The sequence below is a fragment of the Otolemur garnettii genome, unplaced genomic scaffold, assembly GCF_000181295.1.
Source record: "Otolemur garnettii isolate 467f Iridium unplaced genomic scaffold, OtoGar3 scaffold00015, whole genome shotgun sequence".
Classification (NCBI taxonomy): Eukaryota; Metazoa; Chordata; class Mammalia; order Primates; family Galagidae; genus Otolemur; species Otolemur garnettii.
This window is the reverse complement of record NW_003852410.1, coordinates 23,930,620-23,952,329: the sequence shown is the minus strand read 5'-3', so window position 1 is coordinate 23,952,329 and position 21,710 is coordinate 23,930,620. Positions and strand designations below refer to the sequence as shown.

General features: G+C 39.7%; 1 protein-coding gene across 2 annotated transcripts in view; it reads left to right on the top strand.

Annotated features, from left to right (window-relative positions):
* The window catches only part of SYNPR (synaptoporin), a 361,119-nt gene that overhangs the window by 331,298 nt on the left and 8,111 nt on the right, over positions 1–21,710 (top strand). For both annotated transcript variants that reach the window (XM_003785523.1, XM_003785524.2), the window contains one exon: positions 21,330–21,521. In XM_003785523.1, coding sequence (XP_003785571.1) covers positions 21,330–21,521 — 192 coding nt within the window. The remainder of the gene's footprint in view (positions 1–21,329; positions 21,522–21,710) is intronic.

Here is a 21,710-nt window from a genome sequence, read left to right as displayed (position 1 = left end):
CGGGCTGCGGATTCGAACCCACCACCTTAGGTGTATGTGGCTGGCGCCTTAGCCCGTTGAGCCACAGGCGCCGAGCCACCTCAAAGAACTTAAAGTAGGCCTACCATTTGATCCAGCGATCCTATTGCCAGGTATATACCTAAAAGAATAAAGATCATTTTATAAAAAGGGACACCTGCACTTGAATGTTTATAGCATCACAATTCACAAAAACATAGAAACAATCCAAGTGCTCACCAATACATGAATAGATTAATAAAATGTGGCATATGCATGCTATGAAGTGTTATTCAGCCATTTTAAAAAATGTTGATTTCTAGTATCATTTGCAACTACCTGGATGGAACCAGAAAGCATTCTTCTAAGTCAGTGGTTCTCAACCTTCCTAATGCCATGACCCTTTAATACAGTTCCTCATGTTGTGGTGACCCTCAACCTTAAAATTATTTTCGTTGCTGCTTCATTAATTTTATGCTTGAGGGTCCCCACAATATGAGGAACTGTAGTAAAGGATCGCGGCATTAGAAAGGTTGAGAACCACTGTTCTAAGTGAAACATCACAAGAATGGTGAAACAAACACACATGCTCAATACCAAATTGGAATTAACTGATTAACATTTAAGTGTATATATGGAAGAAAATCTCAGTGAAAATCAAGCTGGAGAGAGAGCAGGGGAGGGGATGGGTAAATCCATACCTCTTGGGGGCACTATCTAGGTGAAGGGCACGCTGCTAACTTTGACTCAATCTGTAAAAAACAAAGTATGTAAACAAAACATGTATACCCTTTAATATTTCAAAATTTAAAAAAAAACTTATGTTAACAAATAATTTGGGCTGGGTGAGGTGGCTCACGCCTGTAATCCCAGCACTCTGGAAGGCTGAGGAGGGCAGATCACCTGAGCTCACCAGTTTGAGGCTAGCCTGAGCTAGACTGAGACCCCCACCTCTAAAAGTAGCCGGGTGTTGTGGCAGGTGCCTATAATCCCAGCTACTGGAGAGGCTGAGGCAAGAGAATCGCTTGAGCCCAGGAGTCTGCTGAGGTTGCTGTGAGCTATGATGCTAAGGCACTCTTACCAGGGACAACAAAGTGAGATTGTGCCTCAAAATAATAATAATAATAATAATAATAATTTGCTGGTAATAGAGGCAGAGGAGGCTGATAAGGAGGCAACTGCAGTAGACTAAAGGGAAAGGAATAGAATCTGATCAAAATGTCAGCTCTTTCTGGAGCACTCCCTGCTTGGCAGGCACAGAACTAAGTGCTCTATAGGCCTTTTCTCATCTCAAGCTTCCAGAAATCCTGTGAACAAAGTGTGTTCATTCCAAGTTCTAGTAAGGTCCAAGGTAAGTAACATGGCTAGCACATGTTGAACCATTGGCCAAGCCAGATCTGTCTGCCCCTGGGCCTAGGCTAGTAACCATCACCTTATACTATCCCAGAGGAAGGCAGGAGGGAAAGGGAAGGATCAGGAGCTTAAAGCTCTTGGCATTTTAGCGTGTAGCATGAGATTTTATCTTAGCCAAGCTGATACATGCAGATGAAGGAGAGAGTGGAAGAGAGGGATGTTGAGTTATTATTACACAAGTCAAATTGGAGGAGTGTAGGACATCTGTGTGCGGATAGTAAGAGTGTGGTTCTGTAATTCAGATAAGGTCATGAGAGTGGATGAGAAGATGAAGAAAGAGAAGGTGTGAACAGGGAAACTGTGCCTTCAAGACTCTCTTATTTCAAAGATAAACAGAAAAATGCCTCTCAGAGACAATTCTCAAGAATTTAATAGGTGGTAATACTGACCATCAGAAGATCTCCCATCTAACAGATTTTCAGATGAATAAATAGAGGTTTCCCATAGCCACAGCTAACCAAAGAGTAAATTTAGAAATGCAGTGTACTTTTCTTGTCTGTCTGAAATTTTAATAGGGTAAATACAGCCCAAGACCAGTGTCTCAATGAAATAACCTCTTTAAGATTCTGACCCATCTGCATTCCCAAAACTTCTAGAGTTTGGCAAGGCAGGTCCACCAAACCAACATGCTTAGCTGGGAGCATTTGCAGCTGTCAAGAATCCTGGAATACGGTGGCGCCTGTGGTTCCAGGAATAGGGCGCCAGTCCCATATACCAGAGGTGGTGGGTTCAAACCCAGCCACCGCCAAAAACCGCAACAACAACAACAACAACAAAAGAATCCTGGACTAGCAGGTTATCATAACTGGGCCTCCAATAAGTGGAACCGCTACCTTCTTAGCCAGAAGCCTGGCATCTTCTGTGATACCTTCTCCCCACCTCTAAATCAAATTTCTCTAAACTCGTCTTTAAATTCATTTTCTTATTATCTCTTCCTAGAATCCAGCTCCCACTTCCTTAATCCACACAATTGTCACCTCTTGTTTAAAGTACAACCACATCTACTACTGGTCTCTTCCTTCCCTCAAATCCAATTTTCTTGGAGAGTTATATGCATATTTGTGATAAAGTTGCATAAAGATCTCTAAAGAGTGAAAAGCCACTATTCAAGTCATTTCAAGGAAATAAATGAAGGTCTTCCTATTTCTAAACTGATAAACTCACCAGGTTCCATCCCACCTCAGGGCCCTCCCGCCTCAACCTCCATCTGTGTGAAAGCCCCTTCTGCCTGTATCCACGTGGCTGGCTCTTGTATTTTCTTCAGGTCTCTACTCAAAATCCACCTCCTACATGCAAAGGTTCTCTGGCCACCTTACATGTGGTCAGCACCCACCTCCCCAACATAACCATCTCCTGTCTTCTTTCCCTGAATTGTGTTTTCTCCAAAATACTTCTCACTATCCGAACCACCACATACTTCACTTGCTGACTTCACTATCTTTCTCTACAAGAAAGTACCTTCTGCAAGGGCAGCGTTTTTTGTTGACTTTCATTCACTGCTGTATTTCCAGTGTTTAGAAACACCTTCAACATGTGGTGGAAAAGAAATGGCCATGGCGTTCACTGATTGTTTCTGTTTTTTATTGTTCTGGATTATCTGACTAATTGTCTCAGTTCTCACTTGAAACAATACTTTCAAATTGTTTTAGAAATCGGTTCCTCTATCTAGCTACAATAAACAAACAAGAAGAAACAACCCTGCTATCTGTCATTTTAAGGAAGAATACTCTTGTGTTTGAAGCAGTAGCGGGGAAGGGCAAGAATTGTTCACTTTTAATACTTTAAAACTGAGTTATGAATTTTCATTTAAGAGGCCATCTCTTTCATGCTTATAAATAGGTCTTATATGACCCACTTGAGCTAGGAGCTCTCTAATGGCTAAGGTGAAATTTCTCCTCATAGTATTTCATGTTGAGAAATAAAGAAGTTACTGAACGCTGGAAGAAGAAAGCTACTTCATTACTTTTATTAATGAGCAAAGTTCATCAAAACCTCTCTAGAACAGAACTCACAGTTTTAACAAAGTCCCATTTGTCTTACAGAAAATATATGCATATTCATAAAATGCAGGTGATCTAGCAGACACAGCAGTGTCTGTGGGAATGACTGCATTGCCTTGCCAGTATGCATGGAATTAAGTGCCTTGGGGCAACCAAAAGTATGACTCAGAAAAATACTTTAATAACTATTCTTTGCTCATAGCAATACAAATCCAAAGTCAGGCGCTGCCTATGGGGAGTTAAATGGCAGTTTGAATTTCACAGTAAGGTAGAAAGAAACACCAACAAAAGTCAAGCACACAGAGCAGTACAGGCATCTCAAAGAGAGAAATTCAGCTGAACAGCTTCTGCTAAGCTGCCAAGAAGTGGAAGCATTAACCTTATACAAACACCAGACTTTATTAACATAGTGTCAAACTACTTAGATTTAATTACCAGTCAAGTCATTCCCTGGTCCTGAAAGCTAATGGGTTTTCCCCCATTGTAGCCTTCCAGAAAGGCTGCACCTCTGCCACCAGTGATCTGCTTTGGGAATTTGTTCTTGACAAGTAAGTCTCATTGAATAGTTCTGGTCTGTAGTTACTCCACCTGGAAATGATAATGGTAACAGTTGCACTATATTGAGTATTCGCTGTATGTCACCACGTTAATGAACGGGTCCTGTGTTAGATCTCATTTCATCCTCACAGTAATGCTGTGAGATAGGGTGTTTTCCCCACTTCACAGATGGGGAAACTGAAGCTAGGGGGTACAGGGATCTTGGCTAAAGTTATTCGAGTCAGTGATGATAAATCCAGATCTGACTCCAGAACGGTAACAGTTAACCCCTGTGCTCTACCGCCTTTCTAAAGCGTGAAAACCAAAAAGATAAAGAAATGGTAAAGAAGTACTCCCCAGTGGGTGTTTTCACCACTGTTCTGAGTATGATCGTGAAAGCTCCACACTAAATCAAAAAAACAGACTCAGCCAGCCCCCCTGCCACCTTCCCCTCTGTCCCCCCCTCTAAACTGAGACTTCATAAATTGCAGCAAGGGAGCACTGTTTTAAGCCTTTAGGGAAGACTGGCTGGGGGCAGGTAGAGGGGCCTTGTAACACAGAAACAACATCAACCATTCCAAACCAGCACCATAATGGAGTGCATAGTACTGTACATCCACCTGGCACATGATCAAACAAAAGTTTGCATTTATCAAAAGAAGCACGACATACACAGAAGAAAGATACGGGAAAAGAAACAGAAGAGCATTTCCAACCTACAAGCAATCTGCCATCTCATCAAGAAACATCAGCATAGGAGTATGCCTCCATCTTAGCTCCCTCGTAATTCTGACAGTGAGAGCTCTCTCTGAAATGAACCAATTCCAGTGTTCAGAGTTATGTATTTTTTATGCAGCATAGTCCCAAACACAAACCCACAACTTCATACAACCACAAAATCAAGGACACCACTCACTCCAAGAGACTTGAAAGGTTTATTAAAGTTTATTTTGACTCTTGGTGATTTTCTCATTACAAAAACAATTTAGAGTTCACCTTGACTCATGTATAATTCAACGCTCTCATATTTCCAACACATTTTTAAATGTTATTGTCACAGCAAGTGTGTATATTTCTTTTTAACTTCATTAAGCTAGACACCATTACTTTAACAAGTGCCATAATTTGCTTTAAACATTCTCTCAAAAGTCATCAAAACAAAGTAGTTGAAAAAATGTTTGCTTCTCGGGTGTTTTCCGATAGATGCAACACTGTTTGCCGTGATGCATAAATGGAATGTGGGTAGTTGGTGAAATAGGGAACCAAGATGCTGCTTACTTACCTCTAGAAGTGGGGGTAACTTTCTTTGTGCTCTGAAAAACTCTTTCTATTTTGGCTTCATTTTAGTAAGTGTAAAAAAGATTTTTTAAAAATGGTGTAATTATTATTAGCACCAATTAACAGGAACAGCTCTGCAAACTGGTACAAAGATATTTCATCTTTAGCTACCTTCTGCAAATTTGTGTGGAATCCTCTTAGTGACTAAGAATATCCTATGTAGAAAATTTATTTTTTTCTTAGTAGCTAATTTCTTTCTTCCCTCAACAGGATACAGTATGGCATATAATTAGATCTCATTATAACAGATTTTAATATCCTATAGGTCATATTGTGCCCCCATAGCATACATAACTACTCACAGCCAGATTCTAATAATACTCAGTTTAGTTAAGTGCATATTGTTGGACTTTTCGTCTGATAATGTTAGTCTTTAGTCCCTAATATTTAGCTCTGTGTGTTTGATTAACATCAAATTAGAGAGAAGGAGAAAATGCCATGTATGTGATTCTTCATTTTCATAGAGGATTTTTATTCTGTCTACTTATATCAATCAGATATTACACTGGAACAGGTGCTGCTGAAGTTATGAACATACATTTGACACTGTTTCCATAAGGCATGATCTCAGCAAATCCTTAATGATTAGAGACCCAGGCTCTAGAGCCCAGTGCATTTTGTGTCCTGGTTCTATCACTTGCTAGCTGGTTGCCCCTAGGCAATTGACTTAACCTCTCTATGCCTCCTGCCAGTTGATTATAACATTAGTACTTACCCTACCACTGAGAATTTGATGAGGTTTATTCATGCAAGCACTTAGCATGGTGCCTTTTATATAGAAATTGCTTCTTCTAACATCCAATAGATGTTAGAAGAGAAGAAGTAGGAGGAGGGTTATCTTAAAATTGAACTGGAATCATAAGACCCACCCATATGCAAAATAGCGTGGGGAAGCTCTTTGAGAGCAGAGGCTCTGACAGCAGTAGAAGCTGGAGCAGACCACCAAGTATTCATGGTGGAAATCTCCTCGCAGACTAGGACGTGTTCCTCAGAGTCTGCAGCACAGGCATCACTTGGAAGCTTGTTAGAAATGCGGATACATCTTAGACCCTCTTCCAGACCTACCAAATCAGAATCTGCAATTCAACAAGGTACCCAGAAGCTCTGTGGCTCTTAACCTTGAGAAGGCCTTTTGTAGAACACATCTTGCTTCTCAGAACTTTCAGGCCTGCCATTATCTCCTGTCACACACAGAAACATTTACAAAACAATAACTCTGGGGAAAGTCTACCCAAAATTCTCACTTCAAAGAACTACGAATGTAAAATTCTAACATATACTGGAAATATTATAGAACTGACAAAAATAAGTAGATTGGCTAAACAAAGTGTGAAACATAAGTTATGATTCAACTAATATTTATGCCTAAACAGGGGACAAAAAACCCCACAAGTATTTATTTCATCTAGGCTGAAATGAAAACCAAGAAACAAATGCTCATTCTCTTTGTGGCGGGGGGGGGGGGGGGCAGAAGTCCCTGGTACTCTCAGGTTTACAGAAAGCATGCCTGCCCCTAGAATGAATGAATGATATTTCAGTTTCATGCATCTTCCTATTTCTCTCCCACACACATCTCAAACAACAACAATACAACATTTTGTTGAGTTATATTATGTATACACTACATATTGCAAAGAAACAGACACACACACCCCCAGCCTCATCTACACCTTCTCACTTTTTGACATCTGCCTACCTTTCTGTCCTTAGGCACCTGTTTGGATCTTTCCTACCAGAAACACAGAATCTTTGATCTGGAACAACTGATAGGAAACAGGAAAGAACAAAGGAAAGGACTGATGGTGAAGATAATAATACCTATCACTTATCAGAGGCCTAGTTGTACAAGATATCCTCCTCATGGCATTATTCATTCCTTTCTAATTCTTGCAACAACCCTCTAAGACAAGCTATTCATTCTCTACTATTCTAAGGAAATAAAAGCTTGTGAGGTCAAATAAATTGCCGAAGGCTATGCGGCTAAGTAGCGCAAGTGCGATTTGAACCCAGGTCTATCATCTCCTTTCCATCTGTCAGAGTAAAAATGTCTATGAATCCACTAGTCATCTTCTGGAGGAATAGCTTCTAATTTGTAATTCAAATGCAATATTTTTTCTCACTTTCCACTTCATATAGTAAGTGGAGAAGTGGCAAAGGAATATTCTGAAGTCAGACTGAATTTAAGCTATGGATGGTAAAGCACAGGATAATTTCCTCCTTGGTATTTTAGAAGTTTTTTATTTTAACCATCTGTTGCAGGCTGACAGATGGGTTGATATATGACAGAATAATGGGTCTTCAATTCTAGGAAGGCATAAAGAATGCTTGAAAAAAATAGCAGCTCTTTTCATGAACCTAACTGTTAATGCTGCTTGCTCATTTGAAAAAAGAGGAAAAAAATAGTAGGTGGGAGAGAAGTATGAAATATAATCATAATCAGTCTCCAGAACAGAAAATTTTTTGTCGTTGCCAAAGGTCAAATGAAGCAAAATGTGCCTATCCTAAAATCATGCCAGAATTTTCAAATCCAGCCAAAAGAGCACACAGGGGAAAAGGGTACGCATAAAGAAAAACAATAGAAATAGATTTTTTTAAAAATTCTCCCACCCCTGTCCTCCAGCTATTATTAAATTCTCTTTCTTATATGCAGTAGTTATGAGTTTCTGATGTCTTTGAGGTACTGCAGAAAATATGCAGATATTGAGAACTAAATGATATTTCCTGTAAGTATCTCCACTAAATATGAAGTCTCTTTCCTTTCCTCTTATATTCGGTGTCTACTGTTTGTTGGGCAGTGGAGACACAGGTAGTTAACACAGCCCTGTGCCTAAGAAACTTATAGTGCTTTCTGTTTCGGAGCAATGTGATCATACTGATCCTACTAGTGGCTCATTCTCCTTGCCAGAAGTTCAAATGTACTTTACTTGTCTTTACACAATTACTCAAGTTCTTTTCCAATCCTGTATTGCAGTCAGGTGAAATAGTCGCACAAATACACACAAACACACACACACATCACATATACACTTAGATGTCTGGTTATTGCCAAATAGGTTTGCAGCTCTACCTACAAAGAACCCATGAATCAACATTTTAGAAAGGTTTGCAAAGTTTTGTCCATATCTATTTAACCTCAGCAGAAGGATTCCCTTTTCAAAAGAAAGCCAGAATACAGCTTGAAAAAAAAAAAATCAAGTCATTTAAACTGAACTCATGGTCAAATAGCACTGGCCATGACCAAATCGGGCTACATCACTTGAAAATTACACCATCTTCACTATCATCATCATCATAACCTTTCATGCAATAATTAAAATATGATGTTTTTATTTAATTTTATTCCTACTTAACAAGCACATGGAAGCATTTCTGCTCTGCATTACAGATGTGAACACTGAAGTCCAGAGAATTTTAAAATCCATGATCTGGTTGACTTTATTGCATTATTTTAGGCCACAAATATCAACTCATCGATGTCCTATTGGGTAGACACCAGTAGTGTAGAATAGTAAGTTACTAATAGGATTTGAGGGCCTGAATTTATCTCAGAAGTTCCTTCCCACTCTGATATTATGCAATGCTAGGGAAGGAAGATGTGCTTTTTCCTGGTTTCAGGGAAGGTGATGGCAAAAGAACCTAGAATAAAGTTCAGAGGGAAGCTGACTAGGTTTGGAAGGTGGCTCCTGAAAGCCTTGCCAGCATTTTCTTCTGTTTATATGTGTTTATTACTGGTTGTTTTGAGACAGGGTCTCACTGTGTCACCCAGGCTTCAGGGCAGTGGTGCTAACACAGCTCCCTATAGCCTTAAACTTCAGGGCTCAACTGATTCTTCCACCTCAGCTTCCCAAGTAGCTGAGACTACAGGGGCATGCCACTGTGCCCAGCCATTTTCTAAGTCAAAATTCCTCACTGTAGCTTACTTGAAAAAATTTCCTATAGAACATATTTATTTTCAAATATAAGTTAATGGTGAAGTAACTTTAAAATATTTAGACAAATTAAGAAATTGCTTTGGATTACATGATATTATCCATGGCTCACTACCTCACATTGTATGGAGAAAAAAAACAGAGTACTTGTGTTAGCTGCCTTTCTAAAAAAAAAAAAAAAAAAAGAATGTGTGTGTGTGTGTGCGGCACCTATGGCCCAAAGGAGTAGCGTGCCGGTCCTATATACCGGAGGTGGTGGGTTCAAACCTGGCCCCAGCCAAAAACTGCAACAAAAAAAAAGTGTGTGTGTGTGTGTTTATGTGTCTGGGTCTGACATCAGATATATTATGTCACATACATATAAATTAATCACATACATATAAAATTTCCAAGATACATGCATATCTATATAAACACAAGTATTATCTTGGAATATTTCTGTTCACATGATGAGAAAACATTGTAGCCCATACCACAAGTGAGAGATGAAGTTCAAATCTGGCTGCTTCCGGCTCTAGGCCTCCCACTGTGGCTTCTGCATGCTACACTTGCTCCAGATGTTTCATCTATATGCCGCCTGACATCTGGGGTTTTCCAGCTATGTTTATAATGCCCAGAAGTTTTGTGTCAAGTAGACAAGGCTGGTTGTTAATTACCTAGCATTTTCGTCTGGCTGGTTCAATGGCAGCCCCAGAAATATTTTGGAAGTGCTAAAAAGTGCATAAAAATAAGAAAGATTGATGTGATGTATAAGAAGCATCCTCAAATTTTCAGATTCATCGATGACTAACTTCACAGCTATAATTTTTTTGTTTCCCAATTAATTTTTAAGACTCTAAACTGGTTTCAATAGTTGCCTCACCTCCCCTGGTGAGTAACAAGGACCTGGGCTTGTTACTTATTTCTGTACTTCTGATAGATGTGTCTAAACCAACAAAAAAGGTTTGGGGGAAGGGTACTATTTCCTATATAAACCAGCAATTCATTTAGTAGCACCTAATAACTCTGGATGCTTCCCTAGGCTTTGAAAGTGCTAGGGTGCTAGGCTCCAGAAAGGCAGGAATACTCACCTGCCAAGATTTAGGTGTATAGACAAATCCACCCCAGACCTCATTACCCCTTAGACTCACTTGTTTCTTGTTGGGCATTCTAATAGGAGGAAAGTTGCAGGCAGACAAGTCCAGAGAGCTAATAGCCTTAGCAGCTATGTGGACCATCAAAATTCCCAAGAACTAATTTTCCCTTCACCTAGCAGCGTAGCTCCAGAAAGGTCCTTGATCCTGACTGACCCAGTATCAACATGCATCCAGCTCAGGCAGAGCAAGCAGGTGGTAAAGACTGCTCAACACTCCCTCTGGAGGCCGACGCACAGGCCTCTCTGATAAGCTCTTTTGTGGTATATTTATTACTCAATGTGAGTCAGCTCTGAGAACTATCCAAGGGGCAAACCTATAAAGATCTGGAGTACAAACAGATCTGTGTAACTTTTCCTATCCCTCTAGGCTGGTCAGTATTTCTTTGATTTTCAAAACGCCAAGTACTTTTCCTAGAAAGTTATCATCATCTACACTTTGTTTTGTGATTATTTGACTAACGTCTCTCTGCTCTACCAGAATGAATGAGTACTAGGAACACGTCTGTTTTTAACTATTGTAGTACTGAAACCCAGCACCTAGTAGGTCCTCAATAGAGATTTGTTGAATAAATGAATGAAAAACCTAATATATTTAGTCATCAAAATTAAGCTATATACAATAGCTGAAAATGCAACAATGTAGAAAAGTATATAGTAACTGGTATTACTCAGTGCATTTTTATCGACCATATAGTATAATTTTACTATATTAAGACTAATTAAAAGAGTGAATTTGGCCAGGCAAGGTGGCTCACACCTGTGATGCTAGCACCCTGGGGAGGCCAAGGCAGGTGGATCACCTGAGCTCAGGAGAATGAGACCAGCCTGAGCAAAGTGAGACCCCCATCTCTACTAAAAGTAGAAAAACTAACCAGTCATGGTGGCAGGCACCTGTAGTACTGGCTCCTTGGGAAGCTGAGACAAGAGGATTGCATGAGCCCAAGAGTTTGAGGTTTTGTGAGCTATGATGTCATAGCATTCAACCCCAGGGCAATTGAGTAAGACTCCATCCCCCCCACCACCAAAAATAGTAAGCTCTCAGGCACTGGGATAAGCATTTTATTGCATTAATTCTTTATCTTTAGCAGTAGTCCTATAAGAATGTATGTCATTATTGCCCTTTTTACAGATAGGAAAACTGAGGTTTCTTAGCGTCCTAGAGCTAATTAGTTAAGAGCTAATAACACTTTCTATTCCAAAAGCACACACACACATATATATATATACATATATATACGTATGTGTGTGTATATGATTTATCTCAAAAATTCTTAATGAAGATTACATGTAATAATGTATGTAAAGGTCTTAGCACAGTGCCTGGCCCAAAGTAAGTCCCAAATCAATAGAAGCTATTAACTGCAATACTATTGCTAATAGTGTTGAATTTATTTTGAAAAGTCTGTGCTATTTATAATTTAAGAGTTAAGGAGGATCAGTTGGAAATCAAATGAGGATTTGAGGAGTATTTTTAACATATGATTTATGGTAGCAGTGCAGAAAGAGCAGCCAGGAATACTTCCCTCTTGGACCAAGATTATAAAACCAGTTGTCTATGGCTGAAATAAAGGGATAGATGCAGAGGATCTTTTTCAAAGTCTTCTTTTCACAAGAAAATTTAAAAACAATAAATAGGCAGTCTCTGTTCTGCAGCTGAGCAACCATAAATCAATTGGTAAAATTTTCTGGGAAAAGTCTGGAAAAGGAAAAGAGCAGCATGTCAATCACAATCAAATTGAACTTAAGGGGGAAAGATATGAAATCCTACATTGATTCCCAAGCAGCAACCAGATTCTTCATGTATAAAACAAGATGATTGATTATTACCTGGCCCTTGTAAGAGAAGAACGTACCACTGCATCTCTCTTTTGACACAGTCCTGATTAATTGACAGTGCAATGATAGTGCATCTTGGACTTACAACTTAAAACAACCCAGGCAGTGTGAAGATCAGGAGGACGTAAACCACTGCAGGTCTTCCTTGGCTGGTCTCTCCCTGTCCTCCCACATTTTCAGAACTGTACCTCACCGATAGTAGAAAGATGATAAATGTTCAACAGATGACTGGATAAAGGGACGTATACAAGAACGGACAAACGAACAAACTGATGGAATTGGGAGTTAAACAAGTCTGTGTTTTGTACCCAAACCTTCCATCTGCATAACTTCTCTGAGCCTCCACTTCTTCATTAGTAAAACAAAAACAACAACAACAAAAAACTCACAGCTACTTCAAGTGTGTGGTGAGGATTAATGCATCTTATCTCATACATACTGGACCCCCATTAAAGCTGGTCTGGGATATAACGAGATTTACCTTTCAGTGAAGGACACAGATTGTGGAGCTCAGCAGATTGTGGTTGCCACCGAAGCTTAACTTAGAAACTCTGAGACCTCCAGCAAAATCACTTAATTTTTCCAAATCTCAACTTTCTTATCTGTAAGGAGGGGTCAGTAATAGTCACCTCAAAGTGTTCTTGGGAGAATTAAAATGAATATAATCTATGGAATATGTGGTGTCTGATACATAGTAGGTAGCTGCTTCATAAATGATAACCATAAGTATTAATATCACCACTTAATTTTTGATAGGAGCCAATGAAATTCATGGCTCTCCAAAAGCAATAGAGGGTTTTTATAATAGATTATAGATTATGCTGAATTTTATAATAGATTAAGTACACAGACTATAGAGCCAAACTACTGGGGTACAGATTATATCTCTGAATTTTTCAACTTGGGTTTAATCTCATCTGCAAAATGGGACAATAATAGTATCTACCCATCATGTTGTTGGGAGATTAAATAAGCAAATGTATGGAAAACATAAATAAATGTCCTCTGAGTGTTAGCAGCTCTCATTATCATCCCCATCACCATGCTCGACACTGTCACCATCATCACCACCAGCATCATTACCATCATCTTGACGAGGCCACAAAATCAACTCTGAAGAAATTGTTTACCTCCCAAATTACAAATAAAACAAAAATAATAATTGAAAATTTATTCCAGAAAAAAAAAGAAAAAGAAAATTTATTCCAGCTATAACAATATTGAGAAAATAGGCAGCCTGGTGTTTCTCTCGCTTATCACTTCTGCAGGCCTCCTTCCTCCAAGGAGCTCTGGCTGAGCTCAAAGAAAGCCCTGCTTGGAGGAGGCACAGAAATCCCACCAAGAAATACTTAAGGAGCATCCAGCTCTTAGGTATCTGAAAGAAAAACTATAGGTAGGGGGTTAAGTAGACAGAGGCAGTTGGGATGGGCTTTTCCAGGTAGGTGCTTTGTAAATGAAGCAGCTAGCACCTTGGCTTATTAGCTGTGAAGTACTCATCAGAATAATAAAAAATAGGGTGGAAAATTCTCTTCCAAAATGTAAGGAGCACAGTGCCTCACATCCTGTTTGGCTCTGATTAGAGACTTTCTAACTTCCTGTTTTCTCCTCTCTAATAGAGATTAACAAACCTGATGGCTTGACCCCTCTCACCCCCATGGAATTGCCTTTGCACATTTGAAACACTGGGCCTGATTTCCAGGTCCTGGATTTCCATAAGGAGCAGCGCTCAGCCAGCAGGCTTAAGTCACTTCACCAGGGGATTTGTCATTAAAGATTAGAAAGTCTGAGGTATTTGTGAGATTTGTCCAAGCACACTCAATGTCAGGAAGAGGACGGACTTAATCTCCTGGGACCAAAAACTCCAAATAAATCACTTTATTTACTCATAGAAACTGTGTTTGTTTCCTTACCCCTTAAAAAAATTGATATTAATAACTATTTCTTGGAGTTGTTGTAAAAGGCAAAGGAAATGCTGCTTGCAAAGCACACAGCACACAAAGCACACCGCACACACGTAAGTGCACTGTCGTGCTGGGCCCTCCGAAGCCTCAATGTCTCTGCCTCCTCTTCCCACCCTTCTCCCTCACTTCCTCCTCCCGATGCTGCCTCCTCCCTCCCTCTCTCTCCTCACCCCATTCCCTCCCTTGCTCCTCTCTCCTCTCTCTCCCTCCTTCCTCCCTCACCCTTCTCCTTCCCTTTCTCCTCACTATCCACTTGCTCTTACCCTCTCCCTCCACCTCCTCTCCCTTATCCTCCACTCTCCTCTCTCCTTTCCTCCTCTTCCCCTGTCTTCCTCCTGCTCCCCCCATCATCCTCCTTACTTCATCATCTTCCAGCTCCATCCCGCTACAGACCCTGGGAAAAGAGCGGTGAACTCAGCCCCACACATAGCAGAAAGTGCAGCCCTTCTTTGGGCTGCCCACACCACAGGCCCGGGCTTCCATGGGGTAACACAGATCTGCACCAGGGCACTGCAGCAATGAACTGAGTGACTACATTCACCCACAGATGGGATCCTACAGGTTAAGAGGTTATACACGAGGCATGCTAGCCTGGTCAAGGCAAGCTGTGCGATGGCTACTGGGACCATGCTGAACAAAGTACCAAAAGAGAGCATGACATCCAAGAGATAAACTCAGCTCAATTCAACTCAAGTTGAAGGGAGCAGGGGAAGGAGGGAAGAAGAGTGGAGGAGGGGAGGGGACAGGGGATCGGTGTGCTCCCACCTAATGGGCACAATATAAGGGTATATGGCATATCTCTTGGGGGCAGGATACAACCATAACAGGGACCTTTCCTAACAAACACAAACATTGTAACCTAATTGTCTGTACCATCATACTAATCTGAAATTTTAAAAAACATAAATAAATAAGTAAATAAAATTCTCTTTGTCCCCCCCAAAAAGAAAAAGAAAGTGGCATCAATGACCCAAAACAGGAGAAGGGACGCCACTCCCTTGACAATAGGTATAAATGTGCTTCCATTTGTTAATTGTAAATTAAAGCCGTGGTGTCCACTAAGATAGCTCAAGCAACATGGGACTGTTGACCTCTGAAATGTAGCAAATACTGCATATGAATTAAGATGCACTATAAGTGTAAAATGCACATCAGATTTCAGACCTGGTACCAAAAAAGCAAAGCATCTTATTATTAGATTGACAATATAAAATGATGACTTTTTATACTGGGATTTATTATATTAATATGCATGTTAATATAAGATGTGATGTCAGACATTTATTCATGTCAGACATTTATTCATGTCAGACATGAATTCATCCCAAAGAAGCTGCTCCACACCTCACTGTTGAATATCTCTCCATGGTCACCTTCAGAGTACTCCCCTTGGGAAGCTATGCACCAATGCCAGCTCCTAGTCCACCCTTCAAAGCATTTTTTCTACAATCAGTTCATGAACTTAATTGCCAGACCACCAGTTTCTTTTTGCTTTTTAAAGAAATGTATCTACTGTAAAACATAAAATTGCCTATTTTACTCACATCATGGCTTGCATTCACTTTCTGTTAGACTTTCCAAACTTCAGGCATTCTCATTCCTTCCTCTTATTACTTGGGCCACAAGTTATTCACTATTTTTCTTTAAATTAAATTGTTTTCTTAAGCTTACATAAGTGTGTTTCTGAATAAAGCTCCCTGCCCCTTCTGGATATAAAAATTCAACATTATCCAACATCAAAGGTAAACATACAAATGAGTGACTGGAAAATAAACAGTGCTACATGCCAGCTAGATACCATTGCTTGCCCAGAGGCTCCAGTCTGGTTCCAGTTTCCTTTTAATTAACAAAACAAAAGGACAAAACAAACAGACAAACAAACAAAAAAGGAACAAACTATCAAAAAAAAAAAAAAAAGAAAAGAAAAGAAAGAAGAAGGAAGAGATTAGCACTTGTTAAACAGGTATTAGAGACAAATTAGCACCCAACTCAGACTTTCCCCTTTACTACTCAGGTTGAAGGAATCAGTGAAGGAAAATGCCTTTCTTTCTGTGTGGCTCAATGCTATTTATTGCTGTCTGTGTTCCCACCATAGCAGGCCATGCAAGTTTCAGAAACCCTCACCATTGGGACAAACTAGAAACTTACACAGGGAACCCAAATGTCCTGAATTCAAATCTCAGTTTCTTGTAACGACTTGGACACATCGCTTCACTTCTCCGCATCTTATTGCCTCATCCGTAAAATGGATATAATTATCTTCACCCTCACGCAGCTGTTGTGAAGTTCAGATTGCCTTCTGCTATAGCATGTGGACAACAGCAGGCACTCTCCAGAAGTCAGATGTCATTATTACTAGTACTTCAGATGAAATAGTAAAACAGTCTCAGAAGTGGACAGAAGAGAAAGTTGTTCCATGTAGCCAGGTTTTAGCTCTTCTTTCTTCCAAGACCAGCCCAAAGCTCCGCCCCCAGCAGAGCTGCCATCTTGCTGCTTATTTCCTGGTTCACAGAGTCATTCTGGGATTCCTAGGAGCCAAATTCACAGAGAATCCACTTTCATTGAAGATGAAGTGACTCTTCAGCTGGTCCAGTTTCTGGTATAACCTCTCAATATAAGTGTCGGAGCAGAAAAAACAGCAAAGCCATGAAGCAGGGAAATCAGGTAATAAAGTCATTGGATTGAAACCTTGGCAATATTTGCCAATAGGTAAAAATGGAATAATTGATTATGTTTACCAATATCCAGGGGAAATACAGTGTGACACCATCAAAAAGAGATGGAGACAGATTTACCTGGTTCTGAAACATTGTTTTCTGTCACCAAAAATGACTCCCTCTTGTATGCCCCAGAGTAATCCAAGACCAGTATCTTTATTATATGAAATTAAAGTCAATAAACAAGTTTGGTAACAGCAATTTCTGAGAAGTGAGTGTAATGAAACACTCCCCACAGAGTAAACAGAAGCAAAATCCTCAGCCAACGTGAAACCCGACTTCTCCCTCTGTCGAGAAAGTTGTTTCTGGGTTCACCAAACAGATACTTAAAACATTTTGCAGAAACACATCCAGACTCCATGTCAAAGTTCTTTAGGTAAAGAATGAGACCAATAGCTCAGAGAATGTTTATAAGCATTTAATGAATCATGGGAAACAAATTACTTAACCATCTTGGCTATAGTTTCTTCTATAATATGAAGCTATAAAGCCTCCTCTAACAACTTCTTTGGGTTTTGTGAGGAACACATTGAACACAAGCATGAGAGCTTTCTGGAAGCATTGAAGCACCTTTGAAAAGGCAACCTCTTCATTCCATGGGAATTAATAACACAAGCAAAGCTAGCAGAAGATATCTGCAAAGGGTTAATATATGCACCATGATAAATAAGCAGTAAATGTTACAAATTTGTCTTCCACATCCAGGCTATTTCTCTTAGATAGACAAGGGGTAGTATTCATAAACTGGATTCTTATCTGTACCATCAGAAGGAAGTCAGTTCCCAAGTGTAAGCCATTTAACTCTCCTGATACTGAAGAACATTTTAAGCAAACCATTAACATGGCATCATTGCTATTTCAACTTCAGTCTATCAGAAACATTTTCTCTGACAGTCATTCACTTTAGAATTATTTACTGAGTACCTGTGTGTCAAGCACAGTTCTAGGTGCTGGACAGATGGTAATGAACATCATGGATAGAACCACCCACAAGCTACAAGCAAGCAAATATATGTGCATAACGTACTAGTTGATAAAAGTGAAACCAAGAAAAATAAAACTGGAAAAGGAGAATAGGGAATTTAGTGTGAGGTGCTCTTTATATATGGTGGACACAAAACACATCATGGAAGCAATGAAATTTGGGCGTATGTCTAAAGGAAGAAAGGGAGGGAGCCATGTGTATTCCAAGGGGGGGGGGAAGCTCAGAGCTGCACATGTTCTTGGCAAGTTGGAGCAATAGTCAGGAGGTCCACATGGGTGGAATGAGCATGTAAGTTCCCACTCCATAGCATCACACCATCTTTACTATTGCTGTTGCTGTTATGGCTGTTTTTACTGGTGATATAGAAGTTTACGTGTATTTGCCACTATGTACCAGACATTGTGCTAAGCATTTTATTTATATTATCTTATTTAATCCTCACAACCTCCTGCTAGAGAGATGCTCTTATTAACCCAACTTAAAGACACTTCAAATAGTCTAGCAAATTGCCTAAAGACATGCAGGTAGCAGCGAATGACAGAGTAAGAACTGAAACTGAGGTCTGCCTGATGACAGAGTTTAAGCCTTTCGTTCAGATAAAAGATAACTTAGTATGATATCACTGATGCCTCTTTACATAATGGTACTAGGAGATAAAAGGTTGGATTGGCTTCCATGGATATCATATTTATTCCAAAGACGTAGGTCTTTGACTTCAATCAGAAGTCTATCTATAGAAAATAACTCATTACTATTTTTTTTTATACTGAAGAGGATCTCAAATCCAACTGAAGGAAACTTTCTGGTGTCTTTATTTTAGATAGGAAGATCAGCATTCCATGAAGCAAACGTGAGAGGCGGTATAGAACGGCCACAGGGAGGCAGCCAGCCAGGGTTGGATTCTTAGCTCCCTCACTTACGAACCTGTCACTTTGAGCAACTTCTTTAACCTCCTTGTGTCTCCGTTTCCTCCCCTGTAAACAGGGATAGGATTAGCATCTATTTCACAGTGCTGCAGTCCAGATGAAATAAGTTAATACACAGGAATAGGAATAATACATAATACCTAACATTTCTTATTATTTGAACAAAATTATCTAAAAGTTTTGACATACAAGTTCTCTTGATTTTCAGTTGAAAGCTCTTCACATAACTCTGTTCTTTTTAAAAGTATTTCTCCATCCTACTGGCCTTTGAACAAGTCTATTTCTAATTTCATGAGTATAAATAATGACAACCGCTGTCATTAATATAGTATCCTATAATTCTACTATAGTTGGAATTATAAGATTCTACGGGCCTTAACAAATATCTAATCTCCAGAGAGTTTAGTCTATATTTTGAACCTTTTGTTCTCCATAAGACCTCCCTCAATACCTCTCACATTGCTCAAAAATCACTATTTGAATGAATGCACGAGTGAATGAAGATACCAGATTGAACATAAACAGAACCTTGTGATTTCAGTTAATCTGACGTATTTATTCATAACCATTTTTCCAGTCTCTAATTTGAACCCAAATACTTGAGTTTCTTTTTTCCAAATGCTCTTATTGATTTTGAAGCAGCGGTAGATAGTGTATTTGTTTGCCTGTTTGTTTATACCACTGCCTTATTCCAGAAAGAACTTAAGATGGCTTGCAAGGATATTTAAAACTCAAGATGGAATTAATTGAAAATAAGAAGGAAAAAGAAAAATGGGCATACAAAACAAAATAAGGAACAGGGTTAATACCCACATCGTGGGTCACACATTGGCCCAACGTGGACAGGTTAACTGGTGAGTTACATAATTCACAGCAGCCACCGGATGGAGTGAGACCATCCAGAAAACTCAGCCACTCTTAGTAGTGACACATTCTAGAACCCTCTCCCCAAAGTCACACATAACAAATGTCAGGCACAACAGCATCTTTAGAACCTAAGAGTTCCCTCAGTGTAGATCATGAGATCTTGATGAAAAGTAATTCAAGAGAGCAGGTTAACCAGAACAAGTCAGGTGTGCTGCACCCCTGAGTTGGAAAGAAACACATACCAAGTTTTCTACTTGAGGGGATTATTATTTAGAATTTAAAAAAGCCTAATTCTGCTCGTGTATGAAATGTACTCTTTTTCTTTTCGGGTCACTGTTTTTATTATTTTAAGTAAGCAGCATGCAACATTTTTACAGTAGTCAAACATAAATCTGATCAACCTGAAAAATCATCCCCCTATGTTCTAACACACAGTAGGATGTGCCCTGTTGAAGTCGTGGGCAGCGACTCCACCTGCCACCCCTTCTCAGTCATCTGGGAGGACATGAGACGTAGCCACCTCAATCATCAGAAGTTTGGGGATGCTCTCTAAAGCAGTAACCTTTACACTATAGAGATTTTGTTTGATGTTAATAAACTTCTCTTCCCTGCACTCACAGATTTGACTGTGACTCAAAGGTTTTCAGAATCAGACAGATCTGGATTTAAATTCTGGCTTTGCTACTTTCAATGTGTTACCTTCTGTCTCTGGGCTTCAGTTTCTTCACCTTTAAAATGGGCATTAACTGTAATCCTAGCACTCTGGGAGGCGGAGGTGGGTGAATTGCTTGAGCTCAGGGGTTCAAGACCAGCCTGAGAAAGAGCGAGACCCCATCTTTACTAAAAATAGAAAAACTAACCAGGTGTTTTGGTGGGTGCCTATAGTGTTAGCTACTCAGGAGGCTGAGGCAAGAGGATTGATCAAGCCCAAGAGTTTGAGGTTGCTGTGAGCTGTGACACCATGGCACTCTACCCAGAGCAACAGAGTGAGACTCTGTCTCACAAAATAAAAATAAAAAAATAAAATGGGCTTTAAAAACATTGTCTAACGTGATCATCATCAGAATCATTTAATGTTAAACCTCTTACCCATACAAGGCACTCAAAATGTTATTATTATTATTGTTGCTTCTCTCTTTTAACATAGTTGTAGGCGTACAATAAATAATAATACATAGAATTGCTAAGTAAACAAATGATCAAATGGAAAACATTGCCATTCAAGAATCTTTAACAACTGACAAGTCTACATAAACGTTTGAAATCACGGCCAGGTGGTTAAGAGCTTGGACTCAGTAGTCTGACCGCCCGTGTTTAAATCCTGGAGCCATCACTGACCATGGCTCCAGGATTAGTTAGTTAGTTTTAGTGTTAGTTTTCCATCTGCAAATAGGACAATGTAGCATTCCTTACATGAATGTAGGAACAATTAGACGAGGTTTATAAAGCCCTTGACATCATTCCTGGGGCACTGTAAACATTCAGTAAATATTACTATTATCATTTATTTATAAAAATACAGATATCACAAAGCTTTCTTTTATTTTTCTGAAAATGTTTTCCCTGCTTCTGATTCTATGGGATCTTAAGATTTTCCAAAAGGCAAGCAAAATAGTTATTTTGTAATCAGCTTCCTCGTAGTACTCATGTTGTCTTTCACTGTATTATCTGTCTGTTTGTTTCTGTAGGACTTCATCATCACGGTAGCCTTTTCGTTCTTGTGGTTGGTGGGGTCATCAGCTTGGGCAAAAGGACTGTCTGATGTCAAAGTCGCAACAGATCCCAAAGAAGTATTGTTACTGATGTCAGCTTGCAAACAGCCATCCAACAAGTGCATGGCTGTCCACAGCCCTGTTATGTCCAGCTTAAACACTTCCGTGGTGAGTATGATTTCATCTACTCTGCCTCTCAAATCTGCTAGCCAGTCAAAAGAATAAGAAACAAAATCTCAGAAGCCATTTTGAAAATTTCTGCCTCCAAACTAGGCCAGTCAAAAAGGGGACAGTCGGCTTGGCGCCTGTGGCTCAAGCGGCCAAGTCGCCAGCCACATACACCTAAGGTGGTGGGTT